Source organism: Balearica regulorum, chromosome 6 (genome assembly GCF_011004875.1).
Source record: "Balearica regulorum gibbericeps isolate bBalReg1 chromosome 6, bBalReg1.pri, whole genome shotgun sequence".
In the NCBI taxonomy this organism is placed as follows: Eukaryota; Metazoa; Chordata; class Aves; order Gruiformes; family Gruidae; genus Balearica; species Balearica regulorum.
This window is the reverse complement of record NC_046189.1, coordinates 23524044-23540430: the sequence shown is the minus strand read 5'-3', so window position 1 is coordinate 23540430 and position 16387 is coordinate 23524044. Positions and strand designations below refer to the sequence as shown.

The window sequence follows — 16387 nt, the reverse complement described above, 5'->3', positions numbered from 1 at the left end:
AGCAATGAGGTAGAAATGGTTTTAAAGAACAAATGTCTGAACGCACATCTGATGAAAAATATTTTTAACAAGGAAATGAAAAGCCTCTAGCAACCGCATATAAACCACGAGAACAAAAACAAAACAAAAAGAAAAAAAAAGAAAAAAGAACCACACAAAGTTTAGGTTTGGAAATAAACTTTTGCTTCTTTTTCTATTATAAAACAACGAGAAGAAATGAATGTGCTCCCAACCTTGGTGTAGTACAGAACCATTTTATAAATATTTAACATTCTATAGGACTGATTCATATATTCTCACACAACTCTGTGGCAAGGCTGACCCATACTGCCGACATTCTACATATCACTGAGACAGGGAGGTGAAATTTTCCTGCTTTCAGTCTAATTGTCTTTGACAATTGCAGTGCCTAGTGCTACACTGCTTGTGTTGTATTTAAAAACAGGGGAAAGAGTAGAGACTTGTTCATTAAAGATGCAGTATCCCTGGTTCACAAAAATGCATCTGGCAGGTTCAAAATCGAATGTCAACCAAAGGTCCTTGCAGAGTGTGAGCTTCAGTTCATGTATTGGTTAGTCACCAGCACAGCTGGGCTTTTTGTTAATTCTGAAATACTAGTATCTCCATGTTTACTAATGTGCTTCATAGAAATCTGCAGATGATTAAATGACGATTTTTTTTTTTTTTAAGTAAAGAGACAAAGCTATTGTTTGGACATGGTGTGTATGCACATATAAATATTATATACACACATGCACACATACAAGATGGAAAGGAGTTAGTGCTGTGAGGACAAGGTTAGCTTTCAGAGCTGATGATGAAAACCAACAGACATAGATTATTATACATCGGAGGGATGACTTTTCTAACAAGGGCAGAAATCAGGAGTAATTCCTTTAAGTCAACAAGGTTAGACCGCCTTCAGCTTGGTGTAAGTGAAAGGGTAGGAGGCCCTACAACTTTTGGCGGCCTTGTTTTGTGACAAAGGGTATCCTTCAGATCTGAGTAATGCACTCTCCCTCGTGACAGAGTGCTTCAGAGGAAAATGCAGAGGGATTACAAGAACAGCCCTTTACCTGAACTCGTACGTATTTGCAGATAATATAAACCCTGGTCAGATCCCCAAATTTGCTTTCAATATATGAACATCTTGATGCAGGAATTAATTTGGATCTTTTTGACTAGATGATCCCCTAATGAAACATCCTATGAAAAAAACGCCACCTAAATATGACCTTGTACCATTTAACAGAGCACAGCCTCCAAATAGCTGGTGAAGAAACACCCAGATGGTGTTTGGCCTATGTATTTTAGTCAGATGGTTGATTTTCCCCTCAGTAGGTTTGTAATGCTCAAGAAAACATTTTGCCCATCTATCTGCATTTGAGTAGAATACAAACTGACTAATAGATAAATAATCCGTGTGAAAGTAAATAGCCTTAAAGTAAACTGCCTTCACATTCCATTGATCAGCTCGGTCAGCAAACTTTTCTATATTGTCGCTAATGTTCTAAATATTTTGGAGAGAAACATGCCAGAAGTATAGAGTATTTCCATTTCTGTCTCACATAAGGTCATTATGAACTCCTCCTTGAATTGATATTGATCCTTCAGCTTGCAGAAATATTCCTCCAATTTATTTTATTTTTGTTGCCATAGGAATTGTTACTGAAGGTACAAGGAAGAAAATGAGCTGATGCAGAATGGGAGCCACACACAAAAATACGACGTAAAGCATCTGCAGTGATGGGCTGACACAGCAGATGCTCTTTAACCATTTCAGGTTCCTTAACATCCAGGGCTGTGCCAGCGGCCGGGAAGCCCCAGCCAACCACTGGGGCATTTCGGTGGCAGCAGCCTCCAGCTCTGCCCGGTTGTAAAAGACAGCAAAGGGCTTTCTACCATGGAAATGTCAAAGACCAGCGAATATTTCATCCTGAGGACACCATTAGAACATATTTTGTCTCTCTTCTCAAAAAAAATCCTAACCTTTGGGACCCGCTCAACTTCAGGATCGCACTTCAGCTCTTCCTGGACACTCCTTGACAAGAAGGCTGCTCAGAAGGTGGAGGACCAGCAGCATGCCAAAACCTGCTCTCCAGGGAGAAAACAAGCATGAATGTGGGAGGAGAAAGGAAAGCAGTAAGAAGGACAGGACCTGGCAGGGGATTCAGCCAGCTGAGGCCCTCTGAATTGGGGGAAATTCCATCAAAGGAGTGGCCAGAAACCACTTGGAGAAGGGCTGAGGTGCCTCCTGTTAACGCTCCCCGGCCAAGCTCTCACCAAATTCAGCAGACACCCTCCCAGAGCGGTGCCAAGGACAGCTGCTGGTAAGGAAAGATTTGGGTACAATCTGGCTGTTTTCCTCTCCTTACAGCGGCTGGGATAGGGGTGCACTTTTCCGCATCTGCTGCCCCAAAGCAGAATCGAGCCCAGGAGAGAACAAGCGTGAGCGTGTGTGCGAGCGTGTGTGCGCGCACGTGTGGAACCTGCATTTTCGCACCATCTCGGTTTCTGCCTGCTTCTCGCTTTGGTTAACATTTGAAAAATCCATTTCCCAGAGTGACTTTTTAAAGAGAATGATTTAAAGCTGGAAGCCAAAGGGACCATTTACAATTTTGTTTGCTTTTGGTTTTGCTACTGGAGAAAAAGAGGGGAAAAAACCCCACTCTAGTGGGTAGCTTTCATTTCACCAGCCGCAAAAAAATGCGTTAGGAGTATGGTTAGGAGAAACAGTTAACAAGAGCTGGTTTATCAAAACTTGCCCGAGCCTTTCAAATGAGCACAGCTCAATGGCAGATACGAAAGGCAATGTCTAAGACAGAAATTGGGTCAGCAATCTGCAATAGCGTACTTGCCAGTGTGATCAGCGTGAACCTACAGCTAATGGGGACACCAGGATCTCCCAAATACAAGGATGGTGGAATGACCAGGGTGAAGAAGCAGCCTGTGGAGGTTTGGGGAAGCAGAAAGACTGGGTCGCAACAAGGACCATAGACTGTAATTGCTGTTGAAAGGAAAAAGAAAAAAGAAGGGGGAAAAAAAAAAAAGGAAAGAAAAGCAGGTGATGTACTTAAGTGTTACTTTCTATATCCTTAATGAAAGGCACTGTTTTCAAAATGGTACTTTTATGCTTAAAACATAAAGTTTTAGATAGACAAAACGTTTGCCAGGAATCCATCTTAAATTAGATTTTGGTTTATTTGCTCTGGTTTTAGCATGTTCTATCTAAATATATATATATCTTAAAAGAAAAATAAAAGGAAAGTAATAATCAAGAGTCATAAATTTCCAGCAATATCACAAAATCCCTCGTTAGCTTTCTGAACACTAAATGTCTCCATTGATTTAACAAAACGAACAAGGTCTGTACAATTTTTGAGAAGACAAACATGATCTAGTAACAGATTGGTATCTCTCTTCTTGGGGCTTTCAGTGCATTTATTTAATGGTTTTGAATGTACATTACTTAACAGAAACATTAAATGCCAGTGCTTTGCAACAGTTTTGTTACTGTCTCTTTAAAGTAAACAAACAAAAAAATACATTCAAAAAAGCAAGGCTGTTTTGCTCATGTGACGGCAGAGGCTTTGGGCAGCTGCAGCACGCGCTGCTCCTGCTCAGAGACATTACCCAACATCAGTCAGCTGTCACCAAAAGAGTTGCACGGAAAGCACTAAAGGATAAAAAGAAAGGGGGGGTGGGGGTGGGGGGGGAGAACTGAGCAAAATGCCGCACATGCCAGCTAGTCTTTCCAGAAGGAAGACGCCGGAGTATGTCTATCTGGGGGAGGAAAAAGGGGGGTAAAGAGCACTAACGTTGAAGAAACCTTGACTTCAGGGGAAAAACCAGCAGCTCTCTGAAACTTGTTTAGCAGGTTCGCATTCCTACCGTAATCTGACTTTTGCGTTGGTGTTGGTTTTTGCCCTATTTCTTACTTTGCTTTCCAAGAGAAATGTAACAAAACTGAGGTAGAAATAATGGTGGGCACACTCCAGCCTGGAAGGTTTCTAATGGACGCTAAATGAAGATTGCATTAAGGACAATGGAGCCAGACGTACACAACAAAAACTCAACTTTACAGTTTGGGAAGGGAAATAAATGTACTTTGAGGGTTCAGTTTTGCTTTGTTATTTGTACTGTTTGTTTGGTCACAGTCCGCTGCGTTGCTATAAACAGCTCTGCAACCCATAGCTCTGCCAGCGCCCTACACTGATCCTGCTCCCTACAGCTTCACCAAAGCCACCTCAAAACTACGACTGGAGCCGCGCAACAAAGGCCAGCTTAAGGTCACAGCTTAAGGTAAGTTGCCTCTCGGAGTCCTACCAAATCTTATGGTTGACTGTTTTGGATGCTAACGTAAACCGATTAAGTGGCTCTTTTATCATCTATGCACCTTCTAAAGACTGTATCACGTAATTATCAAGGAACAATATGCTGAAAACTCTTACAGTTTACCAACGAGAGAAATCATTCTGCTCTGGTTGTATCTGAGACATTGGCAAAAGAACCGTTTCTGAACGCTGGGAAATCCTTCTGTTTCTATTTTTAAAAACTGTAAAGCTTCAGTCATATCGCACTTTAGTTTCTTCCTGGATACATTCAAAGTAATTTTCCTTGCCATTTTCCAATTGTTGAGGTAAACATACATATTTAATATAAAGTAACATTGAAGCCTAGCCTATAACTCTCAGCAGTACATAGTGCTTTCAACACATTCCTTTGAGGTACTGTACAAATCACAATCACTTTCCTGAGTTTTTGCAGACAGAACATTAAAAGAAATGAACTGCAGAAATTAAGGTCCAGATTACCATTACCCTGTTTTACCTGTTCTTAGTTTAACACCGTAGAACAGACAGGATTGAGGAATACTGTTGCTCTTAGAATAGCAAAAATCTGGTTCTCTGTCGCAACACAACCGTTCATCTCTTTAGTCCAATAATGTTTGAAGTTAAAGCTCTTTATATTAGCACATGCCACCAATGTAATTGTGAGGCAAACAAAAAATAAAGCACCACTTCAGGCACTTGACAGCAACTAAATCTCAAGAACAGCAGAATGGAATCAACACACAGGGTTCATGTCCTTCTGAAATCAACCCACTTGCACCTTGCTCCTTGGTGAGTATTGTCTAGCTTGAACAGAACTGAGCATCAACATGCGCTTTCTGTCATCTGTGGCTTTTTCAGATCAGCAGCTCTTGTTTGATGCACTTTTCCTTCAAGTCTACCCTGGCTCTTTAGAGGCAAGGTAAATTGTAGTCTTCCCAGTACCCTTTGCAATTTTAACACTACTGAAAAGGGTTCTCTACCCTATGTAGCAGGTTCTGTGTGTGCCAACATTCATTACTTTTTTTTTTTTTTAAAGTAGCATCACTGACTGCAACCAAACATTTTGTTCCATTCAACATATGTATCAAGCTCTTTTTGAGATATGCTAGGCTGTATCTTGCAGAAAGCATTTTCAAAGTCTTGATATGTAACTGGCCTCAACTGGCTGGGCATAATGGCTGAAAGGTCTGTGGCTGGCATGGCGTGGAGTGGGCCCACCAGGGCTTCCTGACACAAGTGAGCCACATCTAGTCCAGAAAAGCCTTCTGTGCGCTGGACAAGCAGTGCAACCTCCTTGTCATTGAGACAGTAATTGTGCTGTGAGAGCAGTTGTACTATTATCTGGTGCCTCGCTGTGCTGTCAGGAAGTGGGATTAAAAGTCGTTTCATGAAGTACCTTCGAAGAGATTCATCAATTTCTTCCGGTTTACTCGTGGCGCAAATTACTACTATTTGGTCCTCAGCAGAAGTCAGTACAGTGTCCAGCTGCATAAGGAACTCGGTTCTCATCCGACTTACTGGACTGTGTTCTTCGCTCACTTGAGAGGAAAGAAGCATATCAATGTCACTAACAAAAATCACCGAGGGCTGGCGACACCTTGCCACGAGGAAGGACGCGTGGACAATTTTTTCTCCTTCCCCTAACCACTTTGTGACAAGGCCAGAACCAGCGATTTTGAAAAATGTGGCCCCCAGCTGACTAGCTATACATCTGCCCATTAATGTTTTGCCTGTTCCCCGAGGTCCAAATAAAAGGATGCTCCGAGGTAGAGCAGTCAGTCCATTGAATGCATCTGACCTCAATACTGGCCATAAAACCTCCTCCTTAATGACGGCCTTTACTAGATCTAGGCCAGCGATGTCGCTCCAGTCCACAGGAGGTCCTTGGTTGATAATCTCATTGGTAACAAGGTCAATGAGGTGTGTGTCAGTATTCTTCAGTTGCTCGTCCACAGAGTGGTTGGATGAGGTAGCTGCACGAAGTCCCGGGCCTTGCATTGGGTGAGGGAGGAGCTGCCTGTGCTCGTCACCGTGCTCATTCATTACAGGGGAGGTATACTTCCCAAACGAGTCACTCGATCTCGAACCCAGTGAGTTTTTAGCAGTACTATAGGATGGGGGTGTTAGAGCCCTACTGGACTGGCTGCTGAATTTCCTTTGCTGTTCAGAGGACATTAGCTGCTTTGTTGGCTTAAATGCTAAGGATGATGTTTCAGCACTTCTGTCAAAACCATTCCCCCTGTTTGCATTTGAAATGCTGTTGTCGGGCATTCGATACATGGGACTCTGTGTAGATCTCTGTTGGCCATAGCTGTAATTTCCATAACTGGAGTCCATTTCTCCTTGCCCTGCCATGTAGAAAGCTTTTCTTTTGAGAGAGCTGGCTGAACTGTTTGTCAGGGCAGATGGCGCGATGGGCGTCAGACCGTGGCCCTGGTAGGAGTAACTGGGGACGGTGGTAGGGGGCAGAGGGGTCGGAGCAGGGATTCCTGAAGGCAGGTATGCCGAGGGCGGCGGGGCACCCCCAGGGCTGTACCCAGGGCCAACAGCGGTTTGAGGAGGGTAACTGGCAGAAGGGTAGCTGTAACTGGAGAGGTTAGAGGTCCCGTTGTAGCCCGGGACGAGGGCTGGTGGCGGCGGTGGCGGCGGGGGCTGTAAAAGTCCCGAGCTATGCAGGGGGGATGGATGGGGGGACGGAAGCGCAGGTGCTGGCTGGCCACTGTAACTGGTATGCAAGTATGAGCCGTTGTATCCTGCAGCGTATTCCTGAGATGGGAGCCCTGAATGAAGACTGGGAACGGTGTGACTTCCGCAGGTGCTGCTGGAGTAACTGGGTTCAGCCAGGTTACTGGCCACCCCAGGAGAGCTCCCGATGCTGGCCGAGACATCTGCGGGAGGGAGGGCTGCACTTACCCCAGCTTTGCTGGCGGTGATGACGTCCGGGACACAGTTCATGGGATACACGCTCTCCGAGTTCAGCGATGGCTGCCAGGGCTCGCTTTCATTCTTCCGGCCGTTCACCAGCCCCGAGGGAGCTTCAGAGTAATTGCTGAGAATGGGCCGCTCGGCCGGGCCTTCCAAAATACCAGAGTATTTTTCTGCATACTTTTTCAGAAGATTGGAGGCGGTCAGAGCCGAGATGTCATCATTGGCCCAGGCGTACTGGTAGGTGCGCTGCAGGTGTCCCCGGTAGGCTTCCACCTTGTGGGCAGGGGACCGGGTGGTTGAAGTGATATCAAAGTGCTGTTCTGGCCACTGGGCATGCTCCGGCGTCCACTGCATCTTCAAGCCTAGGGCGGCAGGAAAAAACAAAGTTAACAGTGAGCTTGGCCTTCTTCGGAGGCTTTTAAATGAGTTCTCAAACATACTGTCTGTGAACTTCTCCAGCTCTCTGAAACACTGTACTTAACACCACAAATCCTTAAGAAAAGAAAATGCAGTGCCCTTAGAAAGCAGGAGAAACTGCTTGGTTTATTGTAGACACACACGGAGCCACGTTTTTTGCCGATTCAGTAGGGGGTTAGCTGTTGGTTAAAAAAAAAAAAAAAAAAAAAAAAAAAAGAGTAATGCCAGATTTCTCAAAGTAATTAAGTAAGACTCAGTACATTTTAAATACTCTGAGTACAGACATATTGTTATCATACAAGGCATCCAACTGCTCTGTCCTCTCTCATCACTGTTTCAGTTTTATATTTTAACCAATATAAAAATATGAGACACAGCTGACAGATCACATCTAGGATACCTCTCTTATTTGGTACTGAACACCTAGTTAGCACAGTATAATGCACCCCGTGCAGAACAATATGACACAGACATAGCAGGTCATTCCATAATCCAACTCTCATCTAAAGTGGTCCACGACAGTTTCAAATCTGCTTCGTGGAGTGCAGCAAAGCAATCTCTCAGGCAGCGCTCCGTCGCTTTCATCACACAAAGCCTACAACTCGGTATGAATTACAACTGGCTCCTTTCTGCCTCTCAGTTCTGTTGTTGAGGCTCTGGAAAAAAAAACAAGCATGACTTGTCTGTCGGTCTCCTTGCTTGCTCTCTCTTCCCCCCCTCCCCGCCTCACAGCCTCCAGGGTACAAAGAAAGAGGGTTAAAAAAAAAACCACAACAAAACTAAAAACAAAGATGAAAATAAAAAAGGAACGAGAAATGAAGCCAGGTCCCTAAAAGTTCTGTGGTTTCCACAGCTGGCTATAAAAACAAACCTTATCAATAAAAATAAATAAAAAAAACCAAGAAAAAATGCAAATGTCTTTTTAAAGCAATTAATCTTGTAAATAATGTGATGTGAATTATCCCCCCTCCTCGTAATCCACCATGCACAGCGAGCACAATTTACAAGCCTTAAGATAACCGCCTCCAACTCGTACCTATGCATGGTAGACACATTGCTGATTTTTGTACGGCTGTATCAAATAGACCTCCTTAATCTCTCTCGTATTACCAAAAGTGATTTTTGCAAACAGTCTTATGCCCTCTGGCACAGATTCCCTGATAAGGAGGAGGCCTAGTCAAAATGAAGCATCTGTGGCACTAGCTCCCCTCTGAATTACTGCAGACTATTTTGACAGCTTCTACCCCCTCCTGTTTGTCTCCCCAACCCCTTTAGCTCTTCATTGCCTGACTCTGGCATCTGACATGGCCAGCTTAGCCTCGCTGAGCTAAGCCTAACACAGCACACAGTTTGGTAACAGAATGGCATGTTTATTCCCTTCTGACTCCCTCTTCCTTGTTTGCAAAACCACTGCACCAGACACTGGAAGTTAATTAGCAGGATGATGCTGTGCTAATTGTGTTAATTTACAAGGTTTTAGTCAAAGAGAATCATGCCAGGGCTGGCACTGCTGTCATGCCTCCGACTTAATGATTAAGAAATACTGAAAACAAGGTGGGAAGGATTGCAGTAATTACACAATAAATGAATAAAGCAACAGATTCATTTGCAATTATATTTTATTGCCGTTGCACTCATTTGCATTTGGATTCTTCATTTTATTTTTGAATTCAGGTATTTGCAAATCACCAAATCATTTAAATTTAGCCTGAAAACTGCAAAGTACCTCTAATTGAGCCTTATATTTTATTAGTACAAGTACTGCAAATCTCAGTCCACGTGAGCATGCCATTGATTACTTGTGGATTTTTTTTTCCTGAGCGTTCTCCTTCTCTCTCATTTTTCAAACACTTTGACAACTTGAGAAAAATGTCTGTTAACAATTATACAGTTATCCTATAAAAGTTAATTCAGAGAAGTGCTTTTGACAAATGCAGCTTTGAGACTGAGTTTTTGGCAGATTTATTTCTTTCATTTAGCATTAATATAATCTTTTTTGCTAATTGTTTCTGATGGTTTCAACCACTGCCTTTCAGAGGGGGTAAATGTATCATGAAATTGGGTGAAATTATAGAAATCATGCTCATATGAAAACAAATGCAATTTTAATGAGAAACTATCAGAAGCTTTTCAGAAATCATACTTTGTTAAATTCAGCCAGAAATCTGAAGAGCAAATCACCAAGAGCCAATTGCATGTAATCAGTATCTAAAATTCTTCTAGTGTCATGGCATTTACTTCAAGATTTTTTAAAAGGAAAGAATATTAATGTTCCTGTAAGGTAAAACTGCCTAACAAACATACAAGTTCATTATCCCTATTTAAAAAAGTAAAAAAAAAAAAAAAGAAAGAAAGAAAGAAAAAAAAAAAAGCCAAGCAAACAAACCTTATCCATGTTCTACGATATTGGGCTTATAAGGTTACCAAAACACTGAAGGCTTCTGTTACAGAGATGCAGAAGAACTTGAGGAGATTGATGTTTCACTAGATACTAATCAACAGATGCCATGAGAAAAACTCTTTGCAAAGAATGCGCTAAAGCAGCAGTGAAACTTTTGAAAAAGAAGGTAAAGTAGGCATGGATGGAGCGGAGAATCTGACTGAGCTGGTACTTGTACTGTAGTTAATGAATATGCTTTTGGCACATTGTCTTTAATGGCTTGTAAAAGGAAGACTATTCAATTTAGAGATAAAAGAATGCGCTAGGTCAGAGCACAACAACATGTATCATACACTAGCCACTTAGCAAGCTTTTCAAAATACCTTTCACAAATACTTTAAAAATTTCATCAATTTATCTTTTTTATTTAGAATGAATCATGTGCTTTTAAAATAAAATAATTCTATTTCTAGTCACAGTGGAGAGATGTACTTAGATGGTGTAAAAATTCAATTATTTGAATTTTATTTGTCTAGATTAATTTATTTTCCTTATTATGAGGCTGCAAAAGAATGTGAGAAAATCTGAATTATCCGTTATATGAGGAGGAGGGAAATCACATCATCAGCATTCTTTATTTGGAATAATTGCTAGATAGACCAGTAGTTTCACATTGTCATGCTATCTTTGGATATGCTCACTGCACAATAATTGAAAGTTTATTTATTGATGCATATTAAATACCAATGCATTTAACAAAGGCTGTAAAGGCAGGATTAGGCTTTGATTAGATAAGCTTAAGAGAACAGGACTGTTCTCATCCCATGAAACATGAGCATTTATTCCAGCACATTGCAATCATTAGTGTTATTTGGAAGCATAGGTTAATAGTTAACCATAAGCATATTTTTTGCATTAGTATGCAGTGAAGAAATCTGTATTTACATGGACTCCACTGGAATGGTCTGGACTGGGGGGCACAAAGAGCCATTTCTTCAATTTGGTATTAATCAAAAAAGCAGCAAACTTTTGCTAGGTTTGACTGCGTTTGTTAATAGTTCAATAATTGTTTGACGAGAGTCAAATGCCTGATTTGGGAGGGAAAAAAAAAAAAAGCAGCTTTAGTATCATTTAATTATGCAAACACTCCCTCCTCTCCCCAAATTGCTTAATGTTTGCAGCCACTTCCTCTCCATATTTTAAATTGTGTTTTATTAGTTGCTTTTTGCTTGAGCTGATCTACCTTCCTGCATTTCTTTTGTTAGGAATCCAAATGCTGAGATAAACATCTACAATCAGATAAATAAGGGCATATATAGAGGTTGCATTTTTTTTTTAGCATAATTAAAACATATATAAACCACAGTCCTGCAGATAGTGTATTTGATTAATAACTTACTGAAAATCCAGAAGCAATAGAAGGCTGAATGTATTTTTCATAAAAAATATTTGCTAACTTTGGAATCCTCTGAGCTACCGACATTTTTGAACTGTGTAAACTGCTGGTACGGGCAGCCTTGTAAAAGGCAAAAGGAAAGGATTCTGTTCTTTAAGTACACGTATGTACTTATCAGAGAATTGCTTTTAAGATAAATTTAATACACTATATAGAAGAGGCAGCGTAGGCTTTTTTAGCAGTATCTATTTTTCCTTGTCCCAACAGCTTTGCTATACATCCCTCCCTCCATAATTCTTCCAGCTGGATCTATCTGAATTACATTTAAAGTAATTATAGTCAACAATTTCATTATTCAATTCCTTTGAGCCAAGTGTTTGACCATTACTTTTTTCCCTTCTAATTTTGTGCACTTAGGCTGAAAATGTAAAATCTAATACATAATACTTCATCAGTTTCACGTAAAATAATTCCATATTCTGATTTATGAATTAAAATAAACAAAACAAACAGACAAACCAAAAAAGAATGGCAGAGTTAGGAAAAAATAACATTGTAGTCTGAACACAAAAAGGAACAAGCAATGTTCTACACATCCTGGATGTCCAGTGGGGGCTCGATCCTGCTGGGACCTTGAGTGAGTTTGTACATATAAAGAACCCTCCTCCGCTCGTGCCCTCAGTATCAAGTCAAATTGCTGAGCCCCTCACAGGATTATATCTGTTACAGAAGATAAAAATAAGTAACTAGCCTTTCCTGTCAATTTAAATAGAAGGACTTCTGTTTAAAACAGGCATGAAAAAGTCCAGAAATACTAGCTAGGACCACACTGGGCGAGAACACAAGAGAGGATAGATATATGGTGTCCCACAGAAAAGTCCAAACGATGACAGTCACCTTCCAACAAACCAACTTGGTTAACCACGATCTGCTTTAGACAAAGGACACTAGGACTTCAGTAAACTTCTCATCTATTCACATTCTAATAAAATAATCAAGCTAAAATTAAATCACACGCAGCCCTGGTTTTCTGAAGATACCGGCAGAGGTTGCATTGCCCTTCCAGAGATGCTAGGGAACAAAACCTAAATGACACGGAACTACTGCGAACAAGGAACTAGAAACAGGGCAGCACACCAACCTTCCCAACCAGGTACCAAAGTTTCAGTTTGGATCGAGGTCCCCAACCGTTCCTTCAACATACCTGAGGCAAAAGAAAATAATTCTCCTGTTTTGGCTGTTTTGGTCTCCCTGCTCCTGCACTGTTCATCCCTGCAGTGCCTTAGGTCCTGTTCAGCAAAGGTCTGCAGGTTCATTTGTAAACATCAGTAGCTCAAGTTCAAGGTTCTTAACTTTAGGCATATGGTTAAATATGATCCAAGCAACTGCTTAATGTGCTGTTGAAATTGGGTAGACTGTACCAGGGGCGAACGAGTACATGACATGCTTCTGATAACTGTCCATAACAGACTCGTAGGAGCACACTGTCGCAAGGTAGGACACTCCAAAACCACAGCTCTGAGTACCACCAACCCTCTTCCCTCTAAACTTGCAAGTGGGTGTGAACTTCATCGCTTTGGATTGTTTACACATTTAGCCAAAGTCGCCAAAATCTGCCTCTGCCCACTGAACTGTTACTTTCAGCCCTGCCTCCAATTATTCGAGACATTGAGTATTTACACAGCAGATCATAATGATTTAGCCAAGGGATTGCTTCTTGCGGACACGCAGAGATCAGCTCTGCCAAAACAGCTATTGACTTAAATAGGCACTTCACTGGGAATGTGCCAGGACTCCTCAAACCTCACTCTTCAGTGAGAGCCAAAGGTGTCAGTACTTTAAGGATCAGGCCCCAAATCCACATTTTAAAATTCTTCTTAAGCATGGGACAGAGCTGAATAAATGAGTCATGCCATAACCGCTGTAGGACACATAACTCCCTGGGTTTGTACTAAATCTGATAATATTTTGTAAGACTGTATACTGTCATATGTCCCATAATAATAAAAATTAATTCAAGATAAAACATTTCTTTTACACTCCATTTTTTATTAATAAGCATAATTTCATCTGTTTGAAGATAGTGCAACTGATCTCTCTTAATTGGAAACAGGAGGGATTTTGAAGAGTGGATTGAGCTAATTATGTTTTGCAAAAAAAAAAAAAAAAAAAAAAAAGGAAAGAAAATGATTCCCACATTTATTTTCTAATTACTCAGTGAAGACCTCTGCTCCAGTCCATGAGGAACTCCTTTGACGTCAAAGGATTCGGTGGGAGGAAGAGCCTCCAACTGAGCTGCCCTGCCGCACGGGCCCAACTTTGGAAGCTTTTTTTCAGTAAGTGGCAGCCTCAAACTCATGAAAACAGGCCTGGAAAGTGCTCTCAGCATTTTCTTGGTAGGGGTCTGTTCTTCCTCTTATTATATATAGCCAACGCATGCCACGCGCATCAGTGGGAGCAAGCTGTTGGCAGGGTGTTTACAATATGATTCCCATCTAGCAGGGATAGTGAAAACATTTCAATCTTTAAAACAAAACACTTAAATCACGAGTAATATTGAGGATCACATATATGTCAACAGCACTTAAAGATAAAAGCAGTAAGAAAAACGCAACGTATTTTAGGAGAGCCTGGACCGGTTAAAAATGAAATTCCAAGCGTGGAATCTCAAACTAATACATCCCAATTATCTAATTTAAATACTGTCAAATGATTATTCCTTTAAAATCACACTTTCACACCTCACAACAGCAAATTGCAATACGTTTACAGCAAATGAGTTCTCTCCCTCCAAGCCCCCTCCTTGCCATTTACATAAAGCAGCGCCTTTGATAGTCACAAAGATGTTTCTGGCTAAACGGCCTTTACAGATCCATCAGCTTCAAAGGCCTTATGAAACCGAAATAAGGAGAATGATAGTCAAGCAAGCAAAGGGAAGGTAGGGCCAGAGATGACGCTGCCATGCTTTGCCAGCGGAAGCAGGCTGGATCGGAAGGGCAGGCAAGCAGCAGCCCACGGCCATGGCCGATAGGGGCTGCAGCTGGTACCTGGGCACCACACGGGACCTCCCAGGATGCTGCCCACCTCGGGGGTCTCGGTTTCTCTGCGGCAGCAGTTCTGAAGCACAACCACATTCACAGCTCAGGGCTCCATCCTTGCAGGGTAATCACATAGATGCACTATCATTGCATAGCACCAGTAAAACCATTTGTGCGTGTGTCAGAATCCTTCTATATGGGGAATTGGTCATATTTGTGATTAATTGTGGCTTATCTTTAAAATATTTTACTACATCAGTCTGCCCTCACTGTACTCGTTTGCCCATAATGCTTTTCTAAAACAACTAGAAACACACTAATAAAGACAATATTTGCAATGAATGTCTTTTAACCTCTAAGAATGCTTCCTCTTCCTAGGCTTTATGTTTTTAAGCTGTTTCTGTCAAGTACCTCCAAACAGTAGGATGCCTTTAAAAGACCTAGCATATCTTGTCAATGTCAGATGAATAAGACCATAATAATTTCTCAGAGAATACTCAGAAGAACAGTAAGTGTAAACAAAAGTAAGCATAACTGATAGAAAAAAGCCACTTTTTGTAGTCCACTGAACACACACCCATAGCTATAATGTATTTTTAAAAGATGCAATATATCACATACGCTGCAATTTATGCCTATATAAACATAAGAATCAATATAACTACTGCAGGATAAGTGTAGTGATTCTGAGAATTAAAGTATTCACACGGTAAAATATAATCAGAAATTAATACAGAGTTTGCCCACCTGGCACAAGTATTTATGCTTATTTGCAAATGCAAAATAGTTTAGACCTTGAGCATGATTCTGCTCCCACTGAAGTGCTTACTTCAGGTCTCCAAGAAACCCAGCGGAAGCTTTAGAAGTGCAGCAAAATGCATACTCTCTTTTTCAACCAAAAAAATACCAGCAGTAGCCTTTTCCTTGGTTCCCCTTCCAGAAGTGAAGCGTGAGGCACATTTACCTTGAAAGAGCATAACACAAATCCTTAAAAGCAGAGCAGATAAAACAGACTCACTGCTTTACCGTGTTTCTCACGTAATCAACTGCAGCAGGTGAAACACAGAACCCTGAACTTGTTTTTTAGCAAGTAAGTGAGAGGCAAAAGGAATGGATTTTCAGCACTAGGGAACCTGATATGGAACATTCAGATCCTGACCTAAACTCTGCCAGGAAAACAAAAAATCTGAAACTTATAATTTTAAAATATTGGATTCTATTACTTTTCCATTTCTGTTGCTAATCACGATTCAGTAAATTGTTTCCTTTTACAGGAGGTTTTTCCATTCACACATAGAATTATTGCTTGGTTCCTCACCGTAAATAAAGCATTTTTAACCCCTTTTTTTTCATGTATCTTAAATCCATTAAGACAATTTCCTTCTTAAGCTCACTTCCTCTTGCCAAATGAAGATCATCAGGACATACAGCATGTGTCCATAGGGACAGCAGAGCTAATGAATATGTATGTTTTATGTCACAACAGAGCACTCCCCTTGTTCTGCAGTATCGACCTTCTCTTATGTGAGTAAATAACAGGTGAACACTTGTGCATGAGGATAAATGGGGTTAAAACTGCCATAAAGTGACATACTTTATTTGAACAAAGTGAGTGCACAATAAATAGAGATTTAAGTGCTGCTGAATTACATTTTTATGTCATGCTGTTCCAAAATGTTAGAAAATAATCTTGCTCTAAACCACAAGACCAAGTTACATAGCAAGTGTTATTTAAAATATATTTTCCTCCAATTAATAGCAACAGCACTCTGTATAAATTCCACTGCATTATATTTTTAATATATTTTTCAGCCATCATGCTTTAAAATATATATATGTTTGTGTGTATTTATCGCTTTCTATACAGCAAGAGAAGGTTAATTCCAGAGATTTA

At 41.0% G+C, this 16387-nt stretch overlaps 1 protein-coding gene across 4 annotated transcripts in view; it reads right to left on the bottom strand.

The window, feature by feature from the left end:
* FIGN (fidgetin, microtubule severing factor) overlaps positions 1-16387 on the bottom strand; it is a 103842-nt gene that overhangs the window by 426 nt on the left and 87029 nt on the right. For all 4 annotated transcript variants that reach the window (XM_075756812.1, XM_075756810.1, XM_075756809.1 and 1 more), the window contains one exon: positions 1-7624. This exon is cut by the window's left edge and continues 426 nt beyond it. In XM_075756812.1, coding sequence (XP_075612927.1) covers positions 5376-7616 — 2241 coding nt within the window. In that variant the 5' untranslated portion in view covers positions 7617-7624 and the 3' untranslated portion in view covers positions 1-5375. The remainder of the gene's footprint in view (positions 7625-16387) is intronic.